The 26,180-nt window shown below is 33.3% G+C and overlaps 1 protein-coding gene across 8 annotated transcripts in view; it reads left to right on the forward strand.

Moving 5' to 3' along the window:
* Window positions 1-26,180, forward strand: part of RIMS2 (regulating synaptic membrane exocytosis 2) — a 747,502-nt gene that overhangs the window by 366,317 nt on the left and 355,005 nt on the right. For all 8 annotated transcript variants that reach the window (XM_015145837.3, XM_028852821.2, XM_077943948.1 and 5 more), the window contains one exon: window positions 6,305-7,230. In XM_015145837.3, the coding sequence (XP_015001323.1) occupies window positions 6,305-7,230 (926 nt within the window). The remainder of the gene's footprint in view (window positions 1-6,304; window positions 7,231-26,180) is intronic.

The following is a 26,180-nucleotide window of genomic DNA, read 5'->3' on the forward strand; positions in this document are numbered from 1 at the left end:
TGTGTGAATTCACCTGGTCTAGAGCTTTATTTTTTTGTTTGAAGATTTTTTATTGCTGATTCAATCTCACTACTCATTATTGATCTCCTGAAGGGATCATCAATTGTGCAGCATTTTCTAGAGATTTGAATATTTAAGAACCTTCATCTTTTAAATACAAGTTGAAAAAACTTTCATGAATAAAATAAAATAAAAATTAATTTAACTAGCATCTGATTCATATAATCTTTTTGTTGTTTTGTAGTTTAAGATCCAATTGTAATCTTAACTGGATAATAAGATTACAATTATTCTCATGAAAACCTCTTAGATCCCAGTTTGGGTCCTCAAAAATTTGAATGCATGGGAAGTAGTTACAAAAGCAATAAACAAAAGAAAACATGTTAAGAGTAAAGAGTTAAAAATGGGGAAACTACTCCTGAAAGGAGAATAAACATTCTAAAGAGAAAAGGAGAAAGAAATTGGAGCCCTAGAAAGATCAGTAGAGAGTGAAGGGAAAACAATAGTGGTATTAAAGGTGATACAAATGAAAGTCTGGGGTAGATGAATAAGAGGAGCTAGAAACAAGACGATTGATAGAGAAGGGCATTGGCACCAGAGTGTGCATTACAGTTAGAGGAACATCACCAAGAGAACTCACTGAGGTGGTAAAGTGAATGGAAGGAAAAGTAAAGAGGAAGAAGGATTGCTATTAACTGCAGTGTTTCTGAAATTTTCTTGACTTAATAAAAATAAACTGTGGGCAAATGGATTTTTTTTTCAGTTTAATATGAACTGTGGGGTCTGTATGGTTGAAATTTATTACTGGTTTTACATTCCTATGAAAATGAATTATTTTGAAATTTTATTACATTTCTCTCTGAATAATCTGCCAGTCTTTATTAGAAATCTGAGAGGTAAAAAAATCACATTTTCTATCCACATTTTCCCTCCAATCTTTTCAAGACCTACATTTAATTCTAAAATAAAATTATAGAGGTGAATACCTATACAAATAGTTGAATGGTGCTACCATATATTCCTAGACCCTCATTTAAACTTGCTATTTGTGAGACCTAAAAACAGCACAGCCCTTTTTAATCTTTTTCTACTCATCTAACACTGGCCTTTTCTCAGGTTTTTATATAAAATTATTTGGAATCATTTAAATATAACTTTCAGAGTTGTAATATTAATATCCAGATAACTGGCTTTTGCTAGGAAGGAATTTGTGTGGCCTTATTCTCTTTTTAATTTTTTTTTAAATCACTGAATGAGCATTGAGATGTTAATTGACAAAATGAGCAAAATTTGATTTAAACTTAGTGTCTAACCAACTTCTGAGTTTCATAGTGCCCAGAAATGCCTTGGATGTAGCTTGCATTTGGTGTTCAGTATTATGAGGCACTAATCAGCTAAGTACCATAATCCTCCTTACAGGGTACATTCTTACTTGATCTGGAGCTATATACAGCCACATAGTAACAGCATTAAAGAATAACCTTTTTCTTAACAGACCCATCACTAGAGGATTCTATGACTCCATCCTTGAATGAGTGTTGTTTTTGTGTAATTTTTTAGTAACTGAGTTTTGAAATAAAACAATTGTTAGCAAGTAGAGACTTTCAAATCGTCTGATTAAGGATGGCTTCTATGATTTTGCCAGGGCTAGAAGGATTAAATGAAAGCACTGCCTGGCACACTGTTGATGTATTTTTGTCAACATGATGCTTCATGCTCGACAGATGTGCATTGGTTGAACAAAGGTAAAACAATAAAAATAGATTAAATATTAATTGTGATATGTAAAAATGTCTATATTTTTGATTTTTTATAAATATAAATTGATTTATTAAAAGCTTTTTGTAGGAATTATAGAAATGGGCCTTTGTTTTCATGTTTTACAGGATCATATACTTCTGTTAAATCCTTGATTTAATGTGTTTTAACAGCTTAAAATTTTAGAATTTTGTTGCAATGTTACATTTAAACTGTATGGTTAGTTAGCATTGTGTAATTGTATTCATGAAGTATTATATTAGTTTATTTAGCAATATCCGTGCTTTATAAAGATTTTTAAAAACAAGTAGGTATTTTTTTCAGGTTATTGATTTTTCAAGTGTGATTTACATCTTTTTATTTATAAAGTAACAATTTTTTAATGATCTCTACTATTAATGCTTATGAGTCACAAAAATTTTCATATAGGTAGTACTTAATTTAATGTAAAATTTGAATTTACAAAAATTAGTAATCTTCAAATTCTGCACTGTATTTCCAGTGTTATAATTTTTAAAAATTGCATATTTCTTCAGTTGAGTTAAAATATGTAAATATTACAATGTAGGTTTCCATGTAATTTTTCAACGTTTATAAATGTTTTCAAATGTTCATCACACTATATTTTCAGAGATTTGATTATTATTTTATCAATATGGTCAGTATTATAGGTGGTATTAGTAACACAAATCACTTAAGATGGTAAAGCCTGTAAATGTTAAAATGGAAGTTATGGTAAAAACATGATGAATTAATTTATGGCATATAAACCCTGGATGCCTTTGGGAAATCTGGAAGTGATTTTAATTGGGAAAGAAGCTTCATTGGAGTTTTCCCATCAGTCAGTATGCTTTTTGGACATGGAATTTAAGGAGTCTAATTGGTAGGATTTCCTATGCATACTATTTTGCATAGTTAGAATAACATTTATAATGGAGCATCAGATGTGTTATACAAGCTAGAATATTTAGAAATAGATTGAATAGTCCACATGACAAACAACTGTAAGCAAGGAGTAGAAATGATACTTATTACAGTAGATTTAGGATGTTTAAAATGTGGTTTTCTATAAACTGTTTCTAATTAAGGAGAGAATACTATGGTGAAAGAGAAAACAATTCTAACAATGCAGGTGGCAGTAAAGAGAAGTGAATCGATATTAGATAAATATAAAGTGAATATAAATATATACTGATATTGTTATAACAGAAATAGGGATTGATAGAATGCATAGGATTAAAGATTAAGGCACTATATGATGCCACAAACACATTTTATACTAAAGAAAGGCATAATTTTGGATTCTGCCTCTTAATTTCTCAGGGTCTTTGAAGGATTAAGTGAAATGTAAAATCCTAGATGAATCGTTCCTTTTCCTTTGTATTATAATAGATGAATTAAATACTGCTAAATGCCTTATGGTTCTTTAGAGAAATGTATAAATTATCAATGATATTGTTTTATCTATTAAATGTTTTCCACCTGATGATGATAAATGCTAAGTCTTGTTTATAAAGGCTGGTAGCAAAGATATAGACTAGAAACACATTACTTGAATTTCCATTGATTTTATTTAGTTCCTGAAAGGAATATAGTATCATGAAATATAGAAGTTTAAAATTTAAAGGACAGTATATATGAAGTAATTCATAATATAGTTGGTAAAAATTATTTGATAGAATATTTATTATTTAGAAATGATTGCAGGTTCTTCATTGTTTGATACATATATTGTTAGAATGAAATCGTGCCTTGTTTCTCGCATAGTGTTAACATACTGTAAAGTACTATACCTTAAAGTGTATTTTTGAAAACCTAAGTCTTTGTAACAGTGACAATAGTCATCCCAATTTCCGATTATAACCACTGTTCTATTTTTTATAGTGGTTATAATCTTAAATCCAGTACAAATCGACATCTACAGTATGATTCACATATTTCTGGCAAATTTCATAATCTCTAGAACAATGTGATTGCTAGATTTAACAATGAATTCAATTTTCCTAAGGTATGATTTTTAAAAAGTACCTAGATGGCTTGCTAGGAACTAATTATTAATAACCTTTCTCTTGGAACTGAAGTCCTTAATAGGAAATAAATATTTATCAGTAAGATAAAATATACTGTATTCACTTTATACTCTACTTTCAAAAATTCATGTTAATTCTTTAAGATAGGAATGAAGTGTTCCTTTTTTTTTCGTACTTCTATACTCAGTTTGCATTAAATATATTATGGGAAATCCTTAATGCATTAAGCTTTCATGTAGGCTTATTAACTTGATGAATTTGTGGTATCAATAAAATCATACTACCTATGAAATGGAAGATGGTTTCAGAATCATTCACCCTCTTAAGAACAAGGAATGTGTCTTAATCATTTCTGTATTCCTAATTTATATGATAGTGTGTGGCATTTATTTCTTACCTAATATATGTTTGTTAAAGTAATATATGAGTTAACATGTAAAATCTATGTCTCTCGATTTAAAGCACAAACTCCTAAGGATTTAATGGTTATATAGTTTGAAATAACTGGCTAATTGCAAAAGTATGACTAAGAACTGTAGATTCCTTAAATCTGGTGTTCTTTTCATGATAGACTACTATCATGCCAGAGTATTTTTTTTTTAGTCAAATGTATAAAAGTAATGACAAAAGTAAAATGAATGATGCACAGTGTACACACACATATACACACAAACATAGGGTGTTACTATAAATTTTTTTGAATGTTTTGTTTTGATTGTAAATTTTAAACTGTAGGAATCTATGGTTTTATGTAACAATTGTAATCTAAAAGATTTGTAATTAAGTCCTAAATGTTTTATATATAAATGTAAATGCTAAAAAATGTCATATCCACTTTCTTAATTATGAAACATTTAAGGGATAGACTAATTTTTTCACTTTCTACAGTAGTTATTCCTTTATAGTTCCAGGTTAGAGTTTATCCTGGCTTTGTACTTACATGAGATTTGAAAGGTGGAGGATATACAGAAGCCATTATTGTCATGCGTTAGTTGTTGGCTAGCAGATGGGCAGATATAAAAGTCTTAGTGGCTCCTGGGCAAACTCCTGTTAATTGGCCACCCTGATGCTTTAGGTGGTTGAAATAATTGCTGGCAGATGTCCATAGACTCTTGGCATTCATAGCAGCTTTCTAATGTCCATTTTGAGAACCCTTGTCTCTGCATCTTCAGGCTAAGATCATCAGCATTAACTTTCCTGGCTTTCATTCCTGTAGCCCATTCAACCGTTGTGTAGCTTCTGGTTCCTGAATTAAAACCCTTCCTACCTGGAAAACCTAGAATAACTTCTGTTTTTGTTAGTGAACCTAATTGATAGATTGGCAGACTGTATTCCAAATATGAGGGAAAAAGATTCTGTGACCCAGGGGAGATATTAGAGAAGAGTGCTGATTTTTCCAGGTTGGGTCATTCTACTCTGTCCTTTCTCTGTTCTTGCTTTTGGACTAATAAACCATTGACTAAGAAATTCACAACTGGACTGTTGAATCTTAGTCATCTTTAACTTCAACTGACTTCACTCTTTCATTATCTGCTGTTCATGTCCTGGCAAAATCCCCATAATAGTTTTCTAAACCTTTTCTGTTATCTTCAGGATTCTAATCCTATTGCTTTTCATGACTAATAGTTGATATTATCTGAGTTTATTCCAGAGAAAAGGTTGGTGTGAATATTTTGTTAACAGGGTATTATGTGTGATTGCAAGGTTCACTAGGTTTTACCAGTGTTAGAAGGGTAAGTTGAGAACGTAATAGGCAGTTTCTTCTTCTGAGACTATAAGGAAATATGAGGGGTCAGATGTAGAGACTTAGTAGAATAATATCACCAAGCTGGCCTTAATCTAAATGAAGATGGAATAAAAATAGCAGTTTTTCTGATTTCTAGGATTTTTGTAATGAGTGGATCATTATTATTTATCTATTTAAATTGCTTATCTCAAGTTAGATCGATTAAAAAATGTTGGAGACATGATGATAAAATGAAAATTTAGGTGAACCAATACTAGGAATGAACTAGACAGATGATGAATGAAAACGATTTTTAAGAGCCAGCACTTAGTTTTAGTCAGAAAGTATTCAACTCTTGAGCCAAATCAGTTTGGCTTCATTACATTTTCAGGTAACTTTCATAATATGTTAGGTATAGAGCAGATGGAAGAAAATATTTTTCTAAGCTGCTGAATAATAGTTGGTGGATAGTGGAAGTGTATGTAGCAAGCCAAGCAAGGAAATTAGAATAAAGGCTATTTTATAGCAGTGGAATAGCATATTACCTAATTTTGGAGCATAAGCATATTCCAGATATAGTGTTGCAGGCACTTAATAACCACAACAAAGTACTTATTTGAACTTAATATAATGAATACTACTAAAACCATTGTTTTGGTATGCCTTTAAAATGAAATTTTAAAAAGGCAAAAGGACTACTTAGTTATCCATCAACCTGCCAGCAAATCAATGAAATGTAAAATTGATAAATTTTTGCTCTTCTCATTGTTCTTTTCCTTTGGTTACTTAGGAAAAGAAGCCCATCTGTGTCCAGAGATCAGAATAGAAGATACGACCAAAGGGAAGAAAGAGAGGAATATTCACAGTATGCTACTTCGGATAGCGCAATGCCTAGATCTCCATCAGATTATGCTGATAGGCGATCTCAACATGAACCTCAGTTTTATGAAGACTCTGATCATTTAAGTTATAGGGACTCCAACAGGAGAAGTCATAGGCATTCCAAAGAATATATTGTAGATGATGAGGATGTGGAAAGCAGAGATGAATACGAAAGACAAAGGAGAGAGGAAGAGTACCAGTCACGCTACCGAAGTGATCCGAATTTGGCCCGTTATCCAGTAAAGCCACAACCCTATGAAGAGCAAATGCGGATCCATGCTGAAGTGTCCCGGGCACGGCATGAGAGAAGGCATAGTGATGTTTCTTTGGCAAATGCTGACCTGGAAGATTCCAGGATTTCTATGCTAAGGATGGACCGACCATCAAGGCAAAGATCTATATCTGAACGTAGAGCTGCCATGGAAAATCAGCGATCTTATTCAATGGAAAGAACTCGAGAGGCTCAGGGACCAAGTTCTTATGCACAAAGGACCACAAACCATAGTCCTCCTACCCCTAGGAGGAGTCCGCTACCCATAGATAGACCAGACTTGAGGCGTACTGACTCACTACGGAAACAGCACCACTTAGATCCTAGCTCTGCTGTAAGAAAAACGAAACGGGAAAAAATGGAAACAATGTTAAGGAATGATTCTCTCAGTTCAGACCAGTCAGAGTCAGTGAGACCTCCCCCACCAAAGCCTCATAAATCGAAGAAAGGAGGTAAAATGCGCCAGGTTTCGTTGAGCAGTTCAGAGGAGGAATTGGCTTCCACGCCCGAATATACAAGTTGTGATGATGTTGAGATTGAAAGTGAGAGTGTAAGTGAAAAAGGTAAGCTTTCTAATTACACATTTTGCTGTAATTGATTAGATAAGCGTTTTTTTATAGGTTGTATTTCTGAGTGAAAATGTAATAGGTATTACTAGCTTTATTTTAAAAGTCTTTTGATGGTATCGAACGTGTGAAGAAAACTTCATGTTATAAAAAGTATCTTTTGTTGTTCAGGTATAAGAACAACAGAATGATGTTCTATTGATTTTTAAAAATTGCTTTCTTGCTTTGTTTCTGAAAGTTTTCTTGTATCACTTGGCAGCATATTTCAAAAATATCCATTAACTGTAGTTTTAAAAATAACATTAATTTTTTGTCTCCTTATAAAAGTAACAATATGTTCACTATAAAACATCTGAAAAAGTCTTCAAAGCATAAAGAATGAAATGCAAGTTATCCGTATTTCTTTCCCCCGATATAACCATTGTTAACCTTTTATTGTATTTTCCTTCTTTTTTTTTCCTATGCATGTATGGTTTATAGATTTATAAAATTGGTATCTTGCTATGTATAATTTTGTATACTGATGCTTTCAATTGTTATCACATCATAAGTGGTTTTTCCCCAAACCATTAGATGTTCTTTAGTAATACATTTTAAATAGCTACACTAACATTCTATCATAAGATTATACCACAAACTAAATATTTCTTTATTTGGGGCATTGCCGTGGCTTCCATTTGCCAATGTAAATTATAATGGTTATCTTTATACATACTTTTTGCCTACATCTCTTGAGTATTTCAAAAATGTATATTCGTACTTTGGATTATTTTAAGCTTTAATTCAGATTACCAAATTGCTTTCCAAAAAGGTTGTAACATGCTTTACTCTTGTCAGATGTACTTAAGTTTTCAGTCTCAATTCACCAAATCTTTGCCAATTGAATAGCCACAAAAATGCTCTTTGTCATTTTAATTTGAATTTGATTGTAAAGTTGAATGTTTTATACGTTTATCTGCATTTGATATCTTCTGTGAATTATCTGTTCATTCCTTTAATTCTTTCTGCCCTTCTTTCTCTGGGTATTAGTTTTTCTCTTATTGATTTAAAAGCGCTTTTTATATAGTTAGGATTTCACCCCATTTAACTGTTATTTGCCAAATACATTTCTCATTTTAATGTTTACCTAGTATTTTACTTTATTTGAAACTATTGAATTTAATGTAGCTAAACCTTTGTATTTGGTGATTTTTTTCCATTATTTTCATCTTTAAAAGCTCTTTATTCACTTCCAAATCAATTAAGTATTTAACTGTATATTATGTCATTTTTAAATTATTTTTTAACCATTAACTTTTTAAACATTCTGGAATTTATTTTGGAATATGAGAAAAATATCCCAGATTGATGAGTATCATACCAACCTCCTACTCCCAATTTCCTTATACCATTTGATGAATAGTCAATTTTTTCTTTATAGAATCAACAGGAATCACAAGGGATATTCAAGAACAGAGCTAGGTATGAAATGATTATGGAATCATTTTATACTGTACCAAAATAATTAGCTAGAACACATAAATTGAGAGTTTCCATTCTGAATTAAAAATAAAAACTGTGATATAAAAATAACTAACAAGAAATGAGGGGCCTACAGGAAGAGCCGTAAAATTTTACTGAGTAGCATAAGGAAGATGTGAGTAGCGGTTCCTAATTAGGAAGGCTAAGTAGTATAAAGATGCAAGCTCTTTGCAGATAATCTCTTGGAGTTAATAACATTCTAGACATAATACCAATTGGACCCTTGAAGTATTTTATTTCTAAAGTTAATCTGGAAGAAATAACACTTGTAAGAATAGTTAAGAGTAGTGAGGGAGAACTCACTTGACCAGATAGTATAAAATGACAATAATTGAAAATGTGGTACTGATAGATAATTTGGACATATCAGTGAAATTTTAATATATTAAAACTAATAAATGATAAAATATAAAATGCACAACAATCCAAGAGGGAAGAGATAAACTATTCAACAAATAGGATTGGGGAAATGCATATGCAGTTTTAAAAAATCAAGTTAGGGGTATTTCATATTTGTTGCATTCAAATGATAAATACTAAGAAAAACTTGCTTATTAAAATATAATTATCTATAAAGAGCAACTGTCAATCTTAATTAATTTTTTGTGGAGTATATACAAATTTTATTTTCCCTAAGCTGTAGTACTTCCTTAAGTATATTTAATCATCTTTAGTTTGGTCATTTTTCACATTTGCCAGAGTATATCATGATACTAAAAAATAAGAAAAAGGATAGTTTTGTTATCTTTGGTGGTTTGGTTTAGATTCTATCTGGTAGGTATTTCTGTTATCCTTTGCTAAAGTAATGCCTTCACTTGTACCACATAAAAATGTAAAAAACCCAGAAATGTATCAATTCAGTGCTTGAAAGCTTTTTTATATGTGATATCTTTATTTTAGTATTCTTAAGTATTCACTTATAAAAATCTCATATAAATAAAAAGGTATATATGAGTTAAATTAAAATCCTATTTGAAACAAATTAGCAAAGCTAAAACACTTAGAAAATATAGAAAAAAAATGCCTCTCACATTTTTTTTATTCCCAAACTTGAACTTCTAGTAGACACTGTTGAAAATAGTCCTCTTTCTCATGTATTTAATCATTTGTTTCACAGAGGACAGTTTCTGCCAACATGTATTCGGCAGAAAACTACACTTTAATTTGAATTTGGAGGAATAAACTTGAATGAAGTAATCTTTTTTATGTTTAATATTTCCCCAATAATTGAATTCAGTGAGGATAAATTGTAGCTGTTGAGACACTGGGATATTATGGGAAAGAGATTGAGTTATATCATGTCTTGGCTTTTCATCATTAAAGTAGCATTTTTTTAATTATTTGTGGAAAATTGGCAATTTGATTTGGGAATAAATTACCTTTAGAAGTATCTAACATTGTGGTTCATCTTTGATAGTTAACTAATGTTTGAAAATTCTTCCTAATAGTTAAAGAAATTTTGCTAGTGAATTTTAAACATGTTTTTCTGTATTTTTATATGTAGAGACATCATTCTAAGAACCAACCAACTTTTAAAAAATAATCACCACTTTGTTTTATTATCCCTACACTAAATAACTCCAAAGAATGTGTTTTACAACTCCGATATCTTTCTCCTTGTCTTTACTTTTCTGTTTCTTTTCAATTTTGTGCATAATCTTTCAAAAACATGCAAGGCAAATTTTCATCAAGTTATCTAATTTTAAAATGTTAACAACACTTTATAGATAGCACCAAGCAACATTATCATTGCAAAATAATTTTTTTCTAGGTCCTAGTACATCATAGCTTCTACTACGTAGCAGAATCTTTCCTGGTCTATAAATAATAAAATTCCTTGGCAGTTGGTAGCAAGTTTATACTTTACTCTACCTAATTTTTTTTTCTCTGCTGTCCTTTTGGATAGTCTGTTTCTTTTCTTCTTCTATCTTTAAGTTTTGGCTCGTCTCTTACTTGTCACTTCAGATGGATTTCATTATTTTAAATATACAGAGTTTCACTCAAATTTATAATAGATGTCATTTCATTCAGTATATTCTGTTAAATGATGCTGCTAATTACAATGACTGGGCCATTGTTTGTGTAACAAAAACAGAGGTTTCATGGGAAAAGTATCAGTTTTGTAGTAAAAGAAGATGATCAAACCCTTCACTAACTATGTCATTTAGTTCTACCTTTTTAACCACTCTAGGTCTGTTTCTTTACCTATAAATCTGTAAATCGGGATAATAGTATCTCTATTGTTCAGTCATTGTAAGGATCAGATGAGACTGTGTATACACAATACTCATCATACAGTATTCAAATCATTTTTGGATTACTTAATGTTCTGTGATAGTTAAGACTTCTATAGGACAACTCTAAAGAGCTCTGAATGAAAGTATAATTGTGGTCATATGGATGTGGTCATTTGTGTTGGTTTCGCCTCTTCCAAGATCTGTCCTAAATTGAATGAAGCTTGTTTTCAGGGTAGAAAGAATATGCTTAACTTGTTGAGATGTAATTTTAAGATGTAATTCAATGTCTCACTGAATACTGAACACCTATTTACTCATTTTTCTGCCAAGAACTCTTTCAATACCTATCATTTGCAAGGTGTTGGATTGGATCCAGTGGAAAATGCAGAAATGAGTTACACATTTTTTCTATCCTAGAAATTGAGAATCTAAAATAACTAGCAATATAAGGCCATTGTACTAAACAGGTACCATAGGACTTCAGAGGAAAGAAGCATTAGTTGTATTTACTGATTTTGCGTGCTCTGTATGTCTTGTAACACTTTTCTTTTACTCAGTGTGATATAGTTTGCTTTTTACAACACTAAATTGATCGCTTTCCCATACTTTGTGTTGGGTTAGGAAATTGCAAACTGATTTTTTTTCATTTTTTTGTTTGTTTGTTTTTTGCCTTTGGGTTATAGAAGGAGGTAAGTCTTAGATTGCTAATGGCATAGTATTTCTGAATTTAAATATTTCGAACATTCTTCTCAAAGTTTAAAATATATTTCTTTGTAGCCTTTAAAAATAATATTGGATTTCTAATTTTATCTATTATTTTCTTATTGAGTAGTCTATAGCAGGTTTCTCAACCTCAGCACTACTAACATTTGAGGCTGGATAATTGTTGTGTTGCACTATCTCATGCATTGTAAGGTATTTAACAGCATCCCTGGCCTCTACCTACTAGATGCCAGTAGCATCCCTAATCACAGTTGTGACAGCCAAAAATATCCCCAGACATTACAAAATATCTCTTGTGGGGCAAAGTTCACCATCTCCAACCCTCGTCCTCATCCTTATCCCCTTCATTGGGTCTCCTCCCCACTTCACTTTCAGAACCAATTGAGAGGATCATAACTATCATTTTTTTAAAAAGAGTAGACTAGAATAGAGTAGAAAATATCAAAGTCAAGTTCACAGAGTAAGGGTAATTGTGTTCAGTAAATTTTTGCTTTGTTACAATGTAAAATATATATTTCTTTCTGTAGATTATGACCAAAAATGTTTTAAAGTTACTCACTTATATTAGAATTTTGTGACTCACTTGATGCTCGTGTTTCGCGTTTAGACCCAGAGAAACGTCTAGAAATTAGCTTCAGTGGCGAGTTAATATCTCGTATAATAGATTCTGAACTTTTCCTTAGATATATTTTAATCTTAATATTATAATCCAGTGTAATTTTTCACTTTAATTAAATAGCCATGTTGTTAACCATTTGACCAACTGCACAAAAGATGCCCCATTTGATCTTCTTTAAGTTACAATCTGTTGTGGAGAGTTTTAGTTTCTTCTGTGTTCCATGGCCTAATTTGACTATTTTTACCTGGTAGTTGCAGGCCTTTATTTTTTCTGTATAAAATTTTGTGTAAAAAGTGGCCTAGCAAATGCAAGAATACATGTGTATGGTAGTTTTCTAGCTGTAAATTATGAAATGTTTGAATCAATTCTTACATGTGAAATTAGCACAACACACTTTTACTTATTTTGTAAGATGAGAAGGTGAATGGAGATGGTGGTGGATTAATTTGGAGAAAAGACCTAGCATAGGAGGAAGGAAAAATAGACTACACCTTTCAGATAGAAGCATGATCCTTTAAGCTTTAAAAACAAACCCAAAAAATGTCAGCTTTGTATTTGTCTGAATTTAGATGTTGTCAGTATCATTAGTGAAATTTACTGCCTTACATAGTCTCATAATTTTTTATAATTTTTAAGTAATGAATTTACTATACGTTTGTAAAGAAAATAGGCTATTGAAGACAATGTACATTAGCAGTGTGAGAAAAATATTAATTTATGGTATCTGAGACCAATTAAACATCTGAGGAATTCGAAACCAACTGGACTCAAAAATTTTTAGGACAAGTTCTAATAATAAGAATATGTTAAAAATTATTAGATGGCTAGATAACAATTTTTTTTTTTTTTAATTTGAGACAGGGTCTCACTCTGTTATCCAGGCTGGAGAGCAGTGGCATGGTCATAGCTTACTGCAGCCTTGACCTCTTGGGCTCAAGAAATCCTTCTGTCTCAGCTCTCCAAGTAGCTGGGACCACAGGCTTTCACCACCAAGCCCAGCTAATTTTTAAATTTTTATTAGAGATGAGGTCTTACTGTGTTGCCCAGGCTGGTCTTGAACACGTGGGCTCCAGCAATCCTCCTGCCTCAGCCTCCCAAAGTGCTGGGATTACAGTTGTGAGCCACCACTCCTGACTTGCAATAAAATTTACTAAGACTTTCACAAGTAAAATTTTTAAAAAGTCAAAGATTGATTATTCTCTTATGTATTCACTCCACCTATGGGTAAAATAATCTTATGCTAAATAATTATTCCAATTTTAATGTGAGTCTTAGGACTTTACCCTTGAATAAAAAGGACCCAATCACATTGATGTTACTTGGATATAATAAATTACTCTGTTGCTGTATTAGGCATCATTGTAACTCCTGACCTCAGGTAATCCGCCCGCCTCGGCCTCCCAAAGTGCTGGGATTACAGGAGTGAGCCACTGCGCCTGGCGCAAATTTTAATTGAAAGTGAAAGCTGTTATGTTGGATTAGAATTCAGTAGAGATGCCTAGATTTTAATATTTAGTAGAGCTTTAAACATTTGATGATTAAATTTCTTCAATGGACAGAAAAATGTATACTTTTATGGAGGATATATTGTTATTATATTATTATTATTATTAATCGATGAGAGACATAAAAGAGTAAATGCCCTTATGGTATTACAAATGGTGTATAGGGCATTTATAATTGAGCTGAAAAGCATTGAAATAGCAGACAAGGTGGGTCTAAGACTAATTCAGTATTTCAAGAGGTATAGAGTAGATTCATTCATTCATTTATTGATTATTTCTTTCAACTAAAATATATCAAATGTCAATAATATGTAGTACTAGAGTATGAAACATGAAATAAGATAGCATTTTTTCTTGCTCTAGAATTCCACCTTTGGGGTACAGGAGTAAAATCTTAGACTGTAAATTTAACTGCATATATGGTTGACTTATCCTAGAAAATTGTATCTGGGATAGGCTTTTATTTTTGTTAGCCTGTGCTAGAAATATTACACAAGTGAAAGGATTTTAGAGTTGATTTAGCAGCAAAACAACTTGACTTCTTATTTAAGCCTCAAATACAATGTAATTTTACTGCATGTGGGAGATTATCCATTTATTATGAAGTCTCACTTAAGAAAATGATCAGATAACGCAGTCTAGATTAGGGATAGTTAAACTATGGTTTGTGTGCCCAATTCAACCCATCACTTTTCTCTGTATCTCTTGTTTTTGAGCTTGGAATGCTTTTTACATTTTTGAATGGTTAAAAAAACTTAAATATTTTGTGATATAAAAATCACATGAAATTTATTTATTTTTTATTATACTTTATGTTCTAGGGTACATGTGCAAAACGTGCAGATTTGTTACATATGTATACATGTGCCATGTTGGTGTGCTGAACCCATTAACTCATCATTTACATTAGGTATATCTCCTAATGCTATCCCTCCCACCTCCCCCGACCCCACAACAGGCCCCGGTGTGTGATGTTCCCCTTCCTGTGTCCAGGTGTTCTCATTGTTCAGTTCCCATCTATGAGTGAGGACATGTGGTGTTTGGTTTTCTGTTCTTGTGATAGTTTGCTGCGAATGATGGTTCCCAGCTTCATCCTGTCCCTACAAAGGATATGAACTCATCCTTTTTTATGGCTGCATAGTATTCCATCGTGTATATGTGCCACATTTTCTTAATCCAGTCTGTCACTGATGGACATTTGGGTTGGTTCCAAGTCTTTGCTATTGTGAATAGTGCCACAGTAAACATATGTGTGCATATGTCTTTATAGCAGCATGATTTATAATCCTCTGGGTATTTACCCAGTAATGGGATGGCTGAGTCAAATGGTATTTCTAGTTCTAGATCCTTGAGGAATCGCCACACTGTTAAATTTTAGTGTATATAAACTAAGTTTTATTTACACATGCCAACCCAGTCATTTATGTATTGCCTATCAATTCTTTCATCAATACTTTTTTTATGACAGAGTTGAGTGGTCGAGACAGATTACATGTTTGCTGTCATTGCTTTGCAGTGCTGCTCAGCAACTGCAAATTACAGTGACATGTTTATGACTCCACAGTGTTTTGAGTAGCATGCACACAACCATGCTGTGACATTTCATTTATTTTTTATTAACTGTGCACACATTATGTCATATCAAGAAAGGATAAGGAAAGTGGACTTTGAATGTTACAGTTTTAAGGCACCGTGGAATGTGGATCACATGTTACCAGATTAAACACCCATCACAATATTATCAACTCACAGGAAAGCAAAGTCCAGAAAAATTTAAAAATTTAAGTCACCAGATTTGGTGACTTTTCTTAATGAACTTAACCCAAAATTATGAGACAAAAAATAACTATTTTTAAGAGAAATTTATACTGTGGTAAAGTTATTTCAACAATTAATGTTTGAATCTTAACTAATGTCAAGCTGTTTTATATACTTGACTTGGTGTCAAAAGTTAAAACAAAATAGCAAGATCTCTATCCCTGCAGAATTTTGCAGTAGAAATATCTTCTAAGCTCAAACTACAGTTCCAGCAATGTTTATCAGACTTCAGTGTGAATACAAAGAAACCTGCATATTTCAAAATTTGTTTAATTGTGCAGTTGAGGACCTTCAACTAGAAATGGCTAATCTGCAATATAATAACATGCTAAGCTTTTAGTAGAAGAATCTAGTAAAAACCCAGAAATGTATTACAAGGGATAAATATGCATAGTTAGATTATATGTTTATCAATTGATATCAGTGTTTGGCAGTACCTATCTGTATGAAAAGAAAATTTTTGAAGATCAAATACCTCTTATTACAGATCAGTGGTAGCAGATGAAATTTTGATGACAGGAAACACTAACATTGAACCCCAGTTACGTGAAATATTATCCTCAAAATGTATAGGTCTATATTTCAAAAATTACAGTCAACTATTTATATTTTAAGTTTCATCAATAAAAATTGTAGAAATTTGTCTTCACTGTTATTACTTAAGACCTACATAATAGCCTCGATTTTGCTCTTTTGCTCCTAAAATATTTGTTATTTGGCTCGTCAGAGAAAAAGTTTGCCGATCTCTGGATTACATGCATTGTTAATTTTCGATAGTTATCTTGAGATCAGTTGATGATATTTTCTAAAAATGAGCAAATAATCATTAATACTTTTTTTAACTTTTAAAAGCTAAAAAAATTAAGTTTTAAAAATTAAACATTGTTATAATTTATTATGCCTTTTTCTGCTGGACATTTATTTTCTTCGGAATTTAAATTACTTTGCTTCACTTTTTAAGCAATATAATTTATTTTAGGAAATAAAATTAGGTGTACTTACTGAGTTGTTATCGTATTTTCCTTTAATTCCTTGACAAGGGGTTTTTTTTTTTTTTCATTTTTGAACATACTTTTAATAGCTGCTTTAAAATCTTTGTCTGCTAAATCCAATATCTATCCCACTGAGAGTCAGTGTCTTAGCTCAGACTACTATACCAAATTACCATAGACTGGATAGCTTATAAAGCAGATGTTTATTTTTTACAGTTCTGGAGGTTGGGAAGTTTGAGATTAAGGTACTGGCAGATTCAGTGTCTAGTGGAAGCCCTCTTCCCAAGTTGCAAATAGCTCTTTTTGCTGTATTCTTACATGATGTGGGAGAGATAATCTCTCTTGTGTTTCTTCTTATAAATGGACTAATTCTATCATGAGGGCTCTACTCTCATGACTTCCCTAAGACTTCACCTCAGAAACTATTATATTGGGGATTAAGGCTTCAACACATGAATTTGGCAGGAGGGGCATGCAAACATTTAGTACATAGCAGTCAGTTTCTTTGAATGATTTTTTTCCTAGTTATGAGTAATGTTTTCCTATTTCTTTGAATGTCTTATAATTTTTGGTTGAAAATTGGGCATTTTAAATGATGATCATGTAATAACTCTGGATTCTTACAGATTTTCCTGAGGATTATGTTTCTTTTTTCTTTTCCCTTTTTCAGTAACTTTCTTGGACTTAAAGTATATAATTTGCCTCCCTGTGGTATGTGTTCCTCTGAAGTCTCTACTCTTTGGGTCATGATCCAAATTGTTAGCCAAAGATTGGGGCAGAAGTTGTGCTCAAATATCTTGAATTTGAAAGCCTCCACCTTATGCCATTTAATCTTTGTGTGGTATATGGACACATTTAAAGTTCAGCCAGTTCTCAAGTAACTCTTGGGTTTTACTTTCTACCATGCTGTCTCAGGATCTCCCCTGTGACTAAGAAGTGATATAATTTCTTAGCCTGATATATGTGGAGAGTGTATTTAGCTTTTCTGAGGGTCTCTTATTTCCGTGGTCTTCCTGTTAAATTTCTGACTGATCTGTTTCACCCTTTGTTGGACCACAACCTTAGGCTAGAAAAATTGCTGGTTTTCTGTTCTTACTGGGTTTGCCTCTTTTAGCTGAAAAAACCTTGGGTTTTCAGCTCCACTCCAAATCAAGTTTATGTCTTCTGGTAGCAAAAAAGCTGCTGGTTTTCCCAGCCATCATCACACTGATAGATTTATTGATCCTTTCAGTAGACCCCTTCCATGTTTGTACTCTGGTAGAAGAAAGTTATGGAAGCAACCCTAGGTAAGAAGGTAACATATATCTGCTGTTATTATCTGAAGCTCTAGAAGTTTTTCTCAATTTGGTATCTGCTTTTGTTTGGTTTCCACAGCCATGCAATTGTTGTGACCAATTTTTCAAGACTTATACTTGATTTTTGTGAAGAGAAGTAGTTAACACTTTGTGCCACTGCCTAGAAATACCACCTTTTGCATGATTTTGTGAGTCTGGAATTCAGGCAAGGTTCAACTGTGTAGTTTTTCTTCTTCATATGATGCTATAAAGGTTAACACTGGTGGAATTTAGTTGGTGGTATGAGCTCATCTAGAGTGTCCAAGATGACTTCTTTTGCACATCTGATACCTTAGCAGGGATGGTTAGATGGGATTCTGAACCAGTGCACCTACTTTTGGTCTCCCTAACATAGCAGTTTCCAGTTAGCAGGACTTCTTATATGATGGCTCAGGGCTCGCAGAGCTATAATTCTGAGACACCACTTATTCTGTCCTAGCTTTGGACTCATGTGGCATCATTCCTACCATATTCTATTTGGTATTAAAGAAAAGTCACAGAAAATACATGGAGAGGGATCTACAGAAGGGCATGAATACTGGAAGACATGGTTTGTTCAAGGACCATCCAAAGAGCCCAGTTACCCAAAGGGCTTTAAAGCATGATACATACATCTTTTTTTTTTTTCCTTATTCCCATGGATATTTTCACAAACCACTTCTCCAGACATCCTTGTCTTCAATCTTGTCAATTTCTTTTTCCTTGTTGGCCTATTAATTAGCCAAGCCATTTGCCCCGCCTATGTGTTTGTATATATTCTTACTTCATGGCACCTTCTTTTTCTATACAAAGTGGATGGCCATCTGAAGCCCTGCCCTATTTTCTTCATTGCTTTCTTTCAGGGCCACTCTTGAATAGGGCTGTGGTACAGCACCAGTCTACTTTTGGCTTTTATGCACATGCTGAGCTATCCCATCAGTGAACCAGGCATGATGTTTGTCCTCCTTTGTCAGGTAGCCATAAGTGGCCCCTTGTGTGGCCATAGATGTGAGCTGAGGGAGAGATGACAACACAATATTAGTAGATGGTATGGAAGTCTGGGTTGCCTTCATATGTGTTTTACTTATGGCCTCTGACCCTACTGATGCTCAAACATGGATCACTACTTCTGTCTTATAATGAATCATTGTTTGGCTTGTCCAGCCTTTCAGTTTGCAGACCTAGCAGATGCTAGCTTATAATGGGCACTTCTACTTGTTTGGTCATTGATGATTTATGACTAGATCTTTGCCCTCCGCCAGGGCTAGGAGCATACCAAGAACTGTTTTCCAAGTAGTATATAGGTTTCCACTGCAGACTACATGGCCTTGTTCCAGAAACAAGTGTGTACATTGTGATTGTCCTAGTGAGACTTGCCATAAGTTGTATATGGCTTCTTTTCCCGCCATAGATGCATCTAATACCATACAGTGTGTTACATCATGTGGCCCAAGTGACAGGGTTGGACTTTATCTAAAGCATCTTCCCGCTCTGTGTTCCATTTTGAGCTGGAAGCCTTCTGTGGTTCTTGGCAATTGAGTCCAAGCAATATTCCATAGTGTGGAATATGCTACCTTCAGAATCCAAATAGATAACCTACCACGCAGTGTGCTTCCTTCTCATTGGTGGTAGGCACAAGAGGTAATAATTTATCCTTTGTCTCAGAGGGGATGATCTGACCATTCCCATGACCACTGGGTCTCTAAAAATTTCTCTGGTGTTATAGGCCCCTAAATCTTTGTAGGATTTACCTCCTACCCTCTAAAGAGTATATGACTAAACAAGACTTCAAATATAATTACTACTTTCTCACCATGTAGTGAATCAATATGATGTTCTGTGGAATGTCCCTATGGTCTCAGTCTTTTTGGACTGTATTATGGTAGAAGGCAACAGAATTAGCATAACCCTAGAAAGAACTATCAGTATGTCTTTTTTCCATCCCAGGTGTATATGAGTAGTTCTGGTCGTTCTTGATAGGAATGGAAAAAAACACATTTACCAATTCAGTGTCTGCGTATCTTGTACTTGGGGTGGTATTAATTATTTAGGGAAGATGCAACATCTGGCAAGTTAACCTGAGATGGGGCTACTACTTGATTGAGTTTATAGTAGTCCACTGTCATTTTTCAGGATGTATCAATGCACTTGTTTTTTCAGGGGGGCAGACTAGTGAATTAAAAAAGGAATATAATGTGGGCCATCACCTTTGTGTCCTTTTTTTATGTGTAATTTTCACCAGTGGGAGATGGAATTTTCATAGGCTTAGGCTTGATTTTCCCCATTATGGTAGTTCTTTTTGTTTGTTTGTTTGAGGTGGAGTCTCACTCTTGTCTCCCAGACTGGAGTGCAATGGTGTGATCTCAGCTCACTACAACCTCCACCTCCCGGGTTCAAGCGATTCTCCTGCCTCAGCCTCCCCAGTAGCTCGGATTACAGGTGCCCACCACCACGCCCAGTTAATTTTTATATTTTTAGTAGAGACAAAGTTTCACCGTGTTGGCAAGTCCATTATCGTAGTTCTTAATTCCACAGGCCAAGGAACTAATGTAGGGGTTATTCTGAATACCAAGTATGTCCATTTGGAGACTGCTGTAATTACCACTAAATGGCATCTGTGGAATTATTGAGCCCACCATGGGCCAGACCTGGGCCAGGACTCAATTTATTACTTATTTTCTATATACGTCTAATTTAAAAGTGGGGTTATGATGACACTGGGATTTTCAGTGTCACTGTCAACTTGGTTCATTGTGTCCAGTGGTTCTTAAAATGTGTGAGTTATTTCCTTTCCTGTGTTTACTGTTACCTGAGAAAATAGCTGAATTCACTTTCTGTGGTGTTAGAGTTCTTCCTCCTGGCAACTCATCCTTTCAGTCACAAAATTCCATGTCTGAAAACTGGTTTAGATCCAGAAACTATGCAAGGAGTTTTGTCTTTTTATTGGGGTGGTTTCCCTTAGCCTCCTGATCATCCATAATTGTTTGTTTTGATTATATAGATTGGGCATATCCTCATTGGTTGCCCATCTGTCTTGCCCCTAGGGATGCTATACTCAATGATCTTCTCCGTAGCTTTGTGTATCAATACTCTGTGGCTACCACTCCTGCCTTGACACTCATTATAATAATGGCACTCACTGTGTATTTGATTGCTAATAGCTGTCACCTGGCCTCTATTTCAGGCTCCTCTTTATCTGATTGTTTTTGGGGACCCCAGTTAAATAACAGTATCTCTTACTGTCAGTCCTATCAGTCAGAGGAAAGCCAACACTGGTATTCTCAATGATGCTGGTGTCTGCCTCCGCAGTGTGTTTCTTATTTCTTTAGCAAATGGAGGGGCATCTGAATCCTCAGATTCAGAGGGTTCAGGGGATCTAGTTTTAGGAATTTCAAGTACATGGAGCTAAGATGTTCCCATCTCATGCCTCAGGTTTCCCTACTATCAGGAATCTGCCCTTAGTATAGCAAACTTGCTGACATGGAGAATTTTACTTTCTTTAGAGCACGTACCTTTATAATTAACATTTGAGCTTGATACTTAGCTGTTTGTGCCCACTAGTTACAGGAAATGAGACTATATGCTTCCAAGAAAATCTATATACATATTTAAATTATGTATTTTACCTGTCTATCTTTCTAGAATGTTAATTTCTTAAGCTCCTATTTGTACCTGTGGAACTAGAACAGTTTCAAATTGTGTAATTATTAAGATAAATTCTAACAGATGCCATATATACAATCATTTCATCAATTACATGTTATTAAGAATATGTTGGTAATACCAAAAGAGTAAGATTTTAAAAAATAAGCTAATTATGGATAATGTTTATCATCCTATTTCAAATTCTACTGTACTTTATCCAGCCATGCTTTTGTATTGGAACTTAAGACTTGGTCTAAGCACATGGGGCCTCTAGATCTACTGACATTTTGGTTTGGTTCATATTCTAAAATCTGCTGCTTTCAGAACTGGCAATGAATTAAGAGCAAATTACCAGACACTTAGCGGCTTAAAACAACAACACATGTTTATTATCTCACAGTTTCTGTTGGTTAGGAGTCTTAGCATGGCTAAGCTAGGTTTCCTGGAGCTACAATCAAGTTGTCATCTGTGCTGCATTTCTCTCTGAACATTTGATGCAGGGAAGAATCTGATTCCAAGTTTAATAAGATTGTTGGCAGAATTTATTTCCTTTTGACAAGAAGCTGCCATCAGCTCCCCCACATCTCCTAAAGTCTGTTAGCAGTTCCTAGAAGGTATCCACGGTTCCTAAAGGCTGCCTGAAGTTCCTTTGTAACATGGACTTTACATCATGGCTTCTTACTTCATTAAACCAGCAAAGAGAGTATCTAAAACAAGCCTACTAGCAAGGCAAAGTCTTATGAAACTTAACAGTGTCATGGGAGTAAGATCCCATTACCTTGCCATCCCCCTACCTTGTTTATGAGCAAGTCACAGGTCCCACAAAGGCATGAATACCATGAGGTGGGCATTATGGGCTACCGTCTTAGAATCAGTCCTCTGCACAGTGTCCAACAGTTGTCTCTGAAGCAACTCAATGGAACATAGTTTGCAAAACATTGTCTTACATAATATATCCTATATAAAACCTTTTTGAGTTGGACTTTGTGTTTACTTTAATAGTTTACTAGAACATTTTCTTTGGAATGGGAAAGACTTAAGACTTATTCTCAGTTTTAGTGACTATCTTATGAGGGGAAATGACCCTCTAGGAAGGTTTCAGCATTATATCTCAAAATATAGTTCCTGGGACACTTCTCCTCTGAGAAGGCTTTTGTGTTTCAATTAAGTTTGTGGAAACAATATATTATGTAATCCTCTTAGTGAAGCATGGTGTCATTATTATTTGAAAAAAGGCCTACACTCAAGAAATCTATTTAATTGTACTTAAACCAAAGTTTTCCAAAGTTATTTGATTAGAGAACTTTTAAATTACTCAATGCCCTTTAACATTTTGTAGAACCAGTATTCCATGGACTACACATTGGGAAATGCCCACATATATAACTTGACAAGTTGAAAAGGAGGACAGAATACCAAGAAGAGAAAAAAACAAAACAAAACAAAACGAAAACGAAAACATAAAAGGGCCATAGTTAAATGTTCCCTACCTAATTAGAATGAAAGTTAATATTTTTTTTTAAATGATGATGATATCATGAACTTGGTGTGACTACACTTTGCAAAGAGCTTCAATTACTATCTTATTTAAAACTCTCAGCAATCTGTTAGATATCACAACTAATTTTTTTCAAAACAGATGAGAAAATGAGGCCTATGACTTGCGCAAGTCATAAAATTGATAAGAAGTGAAGTCAGTATTTTAGTATAGCTTTTCTAGCTTCAACTATAAAACTCTTTCTGTTACAACATGCTATTACTTTATAATCATGATGAAGTTGTTGAAGTTGTTGAAGAATGCCTTTATGTACTATGTGATTTAATTTTTAAATATTTATTAACCCAAAAATGAAAAGCAATGATATAAAACAGTTAATAAACTCTTGTCTTAATGTAATGACTGTATGAAAAAATGTTGTAAATAGAATATATGAACATTTTTTCTCTGTGTGTAGAACACACATACACACATAATTAGGTTAGTTTGTATTTTACAATAGAGGTAGGTGAAGGAGAAATTTTATTCAAAGGTTCAAATTTTTAAATTATTTTTTGTCAGGTCCTCATATTTAAGTATGTTTAACTTGTGCTAATAGAATAACTGAATACCAGAGTTAGACAGGATTTAGTGTGCTTTTTGTGTAACTTCCTATCTGAAGCATTGACCTTCTCTACATCATGCTGACAAGTGATACTTTAGCCTTTTCTTTGAACACCTGTTGTGACGGAGTGGTGACAGTCTATGAAGGCAGCAAAACATTACTTTTAGATTTTTACTTTGAAGTATTTATAGATTTGTAGGAAGTTGGAAAGATAGTTCAGTGAGATCTTATATATGCTTCACCCAGTTTCCTTAGTGGTTATATCTTGCATAGCTGTAATTAAGAAACTAATACTGGAACAATGTTTTTATAGTTCTAGGACATCTTATCACATATATGGATTCATATAACCACCACTTCTATAACGATGAAGAACTACTGTATTACAGCAAAGATCATTATTACACTTCCTCTTTCTAATGACATCCTACTCCCTCTCCACCATCCCTGACATCTGCCAACCACTAATTTGTTTTTTGTGTCTATATTTTTATCATTTAGAGAATGATATATGAACGAAATCATACAGTATGTGACATTTTGAGTTTTTTCCCCAATTCATATAATGCCCTTGAGGTCTATCCATGTTGTGTGTATAGTTTTTTCCTTTTTATTTCTAAGTAGCATTCCATAGTATAGATATGCTACAGTTATTAATGGATATTTTGGTTGTTTCCACTTTTTGGCTGTTATAAATGAAGATATCTTCTTTGGTGAAATTTCTGTTTATATAAAGCATTCAGCCTTTTATCATTAAGTATGATCTTAGATGTTGGATTTTTATTGTTGTTCTATGTTAGTTTGAGCCAGTTCTCCTTGGTTATTTTTTTAGAGTTTTTAAAAATCATGAATACTTTTTCTGCATTAGCACTTAATGGATAAGATCATGTAATTTTTTTTCCTTTAACTTTTTAAAATGTGGATCACATTGATTTTCAAATATTTGACCAGTCTTGCATTCCAGGAGTAAACCTCATTTGGTCATAGTGTGTAATTCTTTTTACATATCACTGAATTCTCTTTGCTAATATTTTGTTAAGGATTTCTGTGTTTACAATCATGAGGAGTATTGGTCTACAGCTCATTTATAGTTTGTCATTTTCTTTTTTGTTTTCTGTTTGTTCCTTCTACTGCTAATTTTGTTGTTTTCTTTTCCTTGCCTTCCTACGGGTTATTTGAACATTTTTTTTATTTGAAACGCTTTGTGAATTGTGTTTTGATTGACCTAGAGTGTTTAAGTGTATTTCTTTTTGTAGTTTTTTTGTGTGGTTGCTTTAGGCAATATGTTACATGTACACAACGTATCACATTGTATTGGTGTTGAGTTTAACTAGACTGGAATGTAGAAACCTTAAGTCACTTAAATTCCTTTATTTTCTCCTTTATCTCATAATGGACTTGTCTTAAATATTTTCTTTATATATGTTGAAAACCACATCAGACAATGTATGTTCTGCCTTTAAATATCAAAAACATAATTTAGAAAACTCAAGAGGAGAAAGAAACCCCATATTTTTGCTTAGTATGTTCTTTATTCCTTCTTCATACTTTCAGGTCCCTTCTTTCTTTCTTTCTCTTTTGCTTCAAGAACTTCCGTTAGTTATTTTTTTAGGGTAGATCTGCTGGTGACAGAATCTCTTTGTTTTCTTTTGCCTGAGAATGTATTTCTCATTCATTTCTAAGAGATAATTTCATCATATTTAGAATTCAGGTTGACATTTCTTTTATTTTAGCAATTGAAAAATATTGTGCCACTTCCTTCTGGCCTCTCACGTTTCTGATGAGAGGTCCGCTATCATTTGAATTGTTTTTCCCTTTTAGGTAAGGTGTTGCTTTTTCTTGCTGCTTTTAAGATATTTCGTTGTTAGTTTTAGTTTGATTATGGTGTATCTTGTAACAGATATCTTTGGGTATTGTTTGTTTAGGGTTTTACATAGTTTCTTGAATCTATAGGCTTATACCTTTGGCTAAATTTGGGGAATTTTCTGTCTTTATTTCTTTGAATACTTTTTTTTTTTAACCCATTCACTTTCTTTTCTCCTGGACTTACAATGATATGAGTGTTAGACTTTTTGCTATAGTTTCTTGGCCCTTGAGGCTCTGTTCATTTTCTTTTCTTCTTTTTTTTTTTCTTTATTCTATTTTCTGTCTGTTTTTCAGATTGGGTCATTTTTATTGTTCCGTCTTCAAGTTCACTGAGTCATTCCTCTGTCCTCTCCATTCTGTGGTTGCTTTTTGTATTTCAGTTATTTTTGTATTTTGTATTTTGTATTTCAGTTATTTTTCAGTTCTAAAATTTCCATTTGGTTCTTCATGTGCTTTCTAGTTCTTATTCTAGAACTGGAAAGCACGCTAATACATTTTTGTACTGTTACTAAAAAAAAAATTTATTTTATTTTTATTTTTTTTTTAATTTATTTTTTATTATTATTATACTTTAAGTTCTAGGGTACATGTGCATAACGTGCAGGT

The sequence above is a fragment of the Macaca mulatta genome, chromosome 8 (genome assembly GCF_049350105.2).
Source record: "Macaca mulatta isolate MMU2019108-1 chromosome 8, T2T-MMU8v2.0, whole genome shotgun sequence".
Classification (NCBI taxonomy): Eukaryota; Metazoa; Chordata; class Mammalia; order Primates; family Cercopithecidae; genus Macaca; species Macaca mulatta.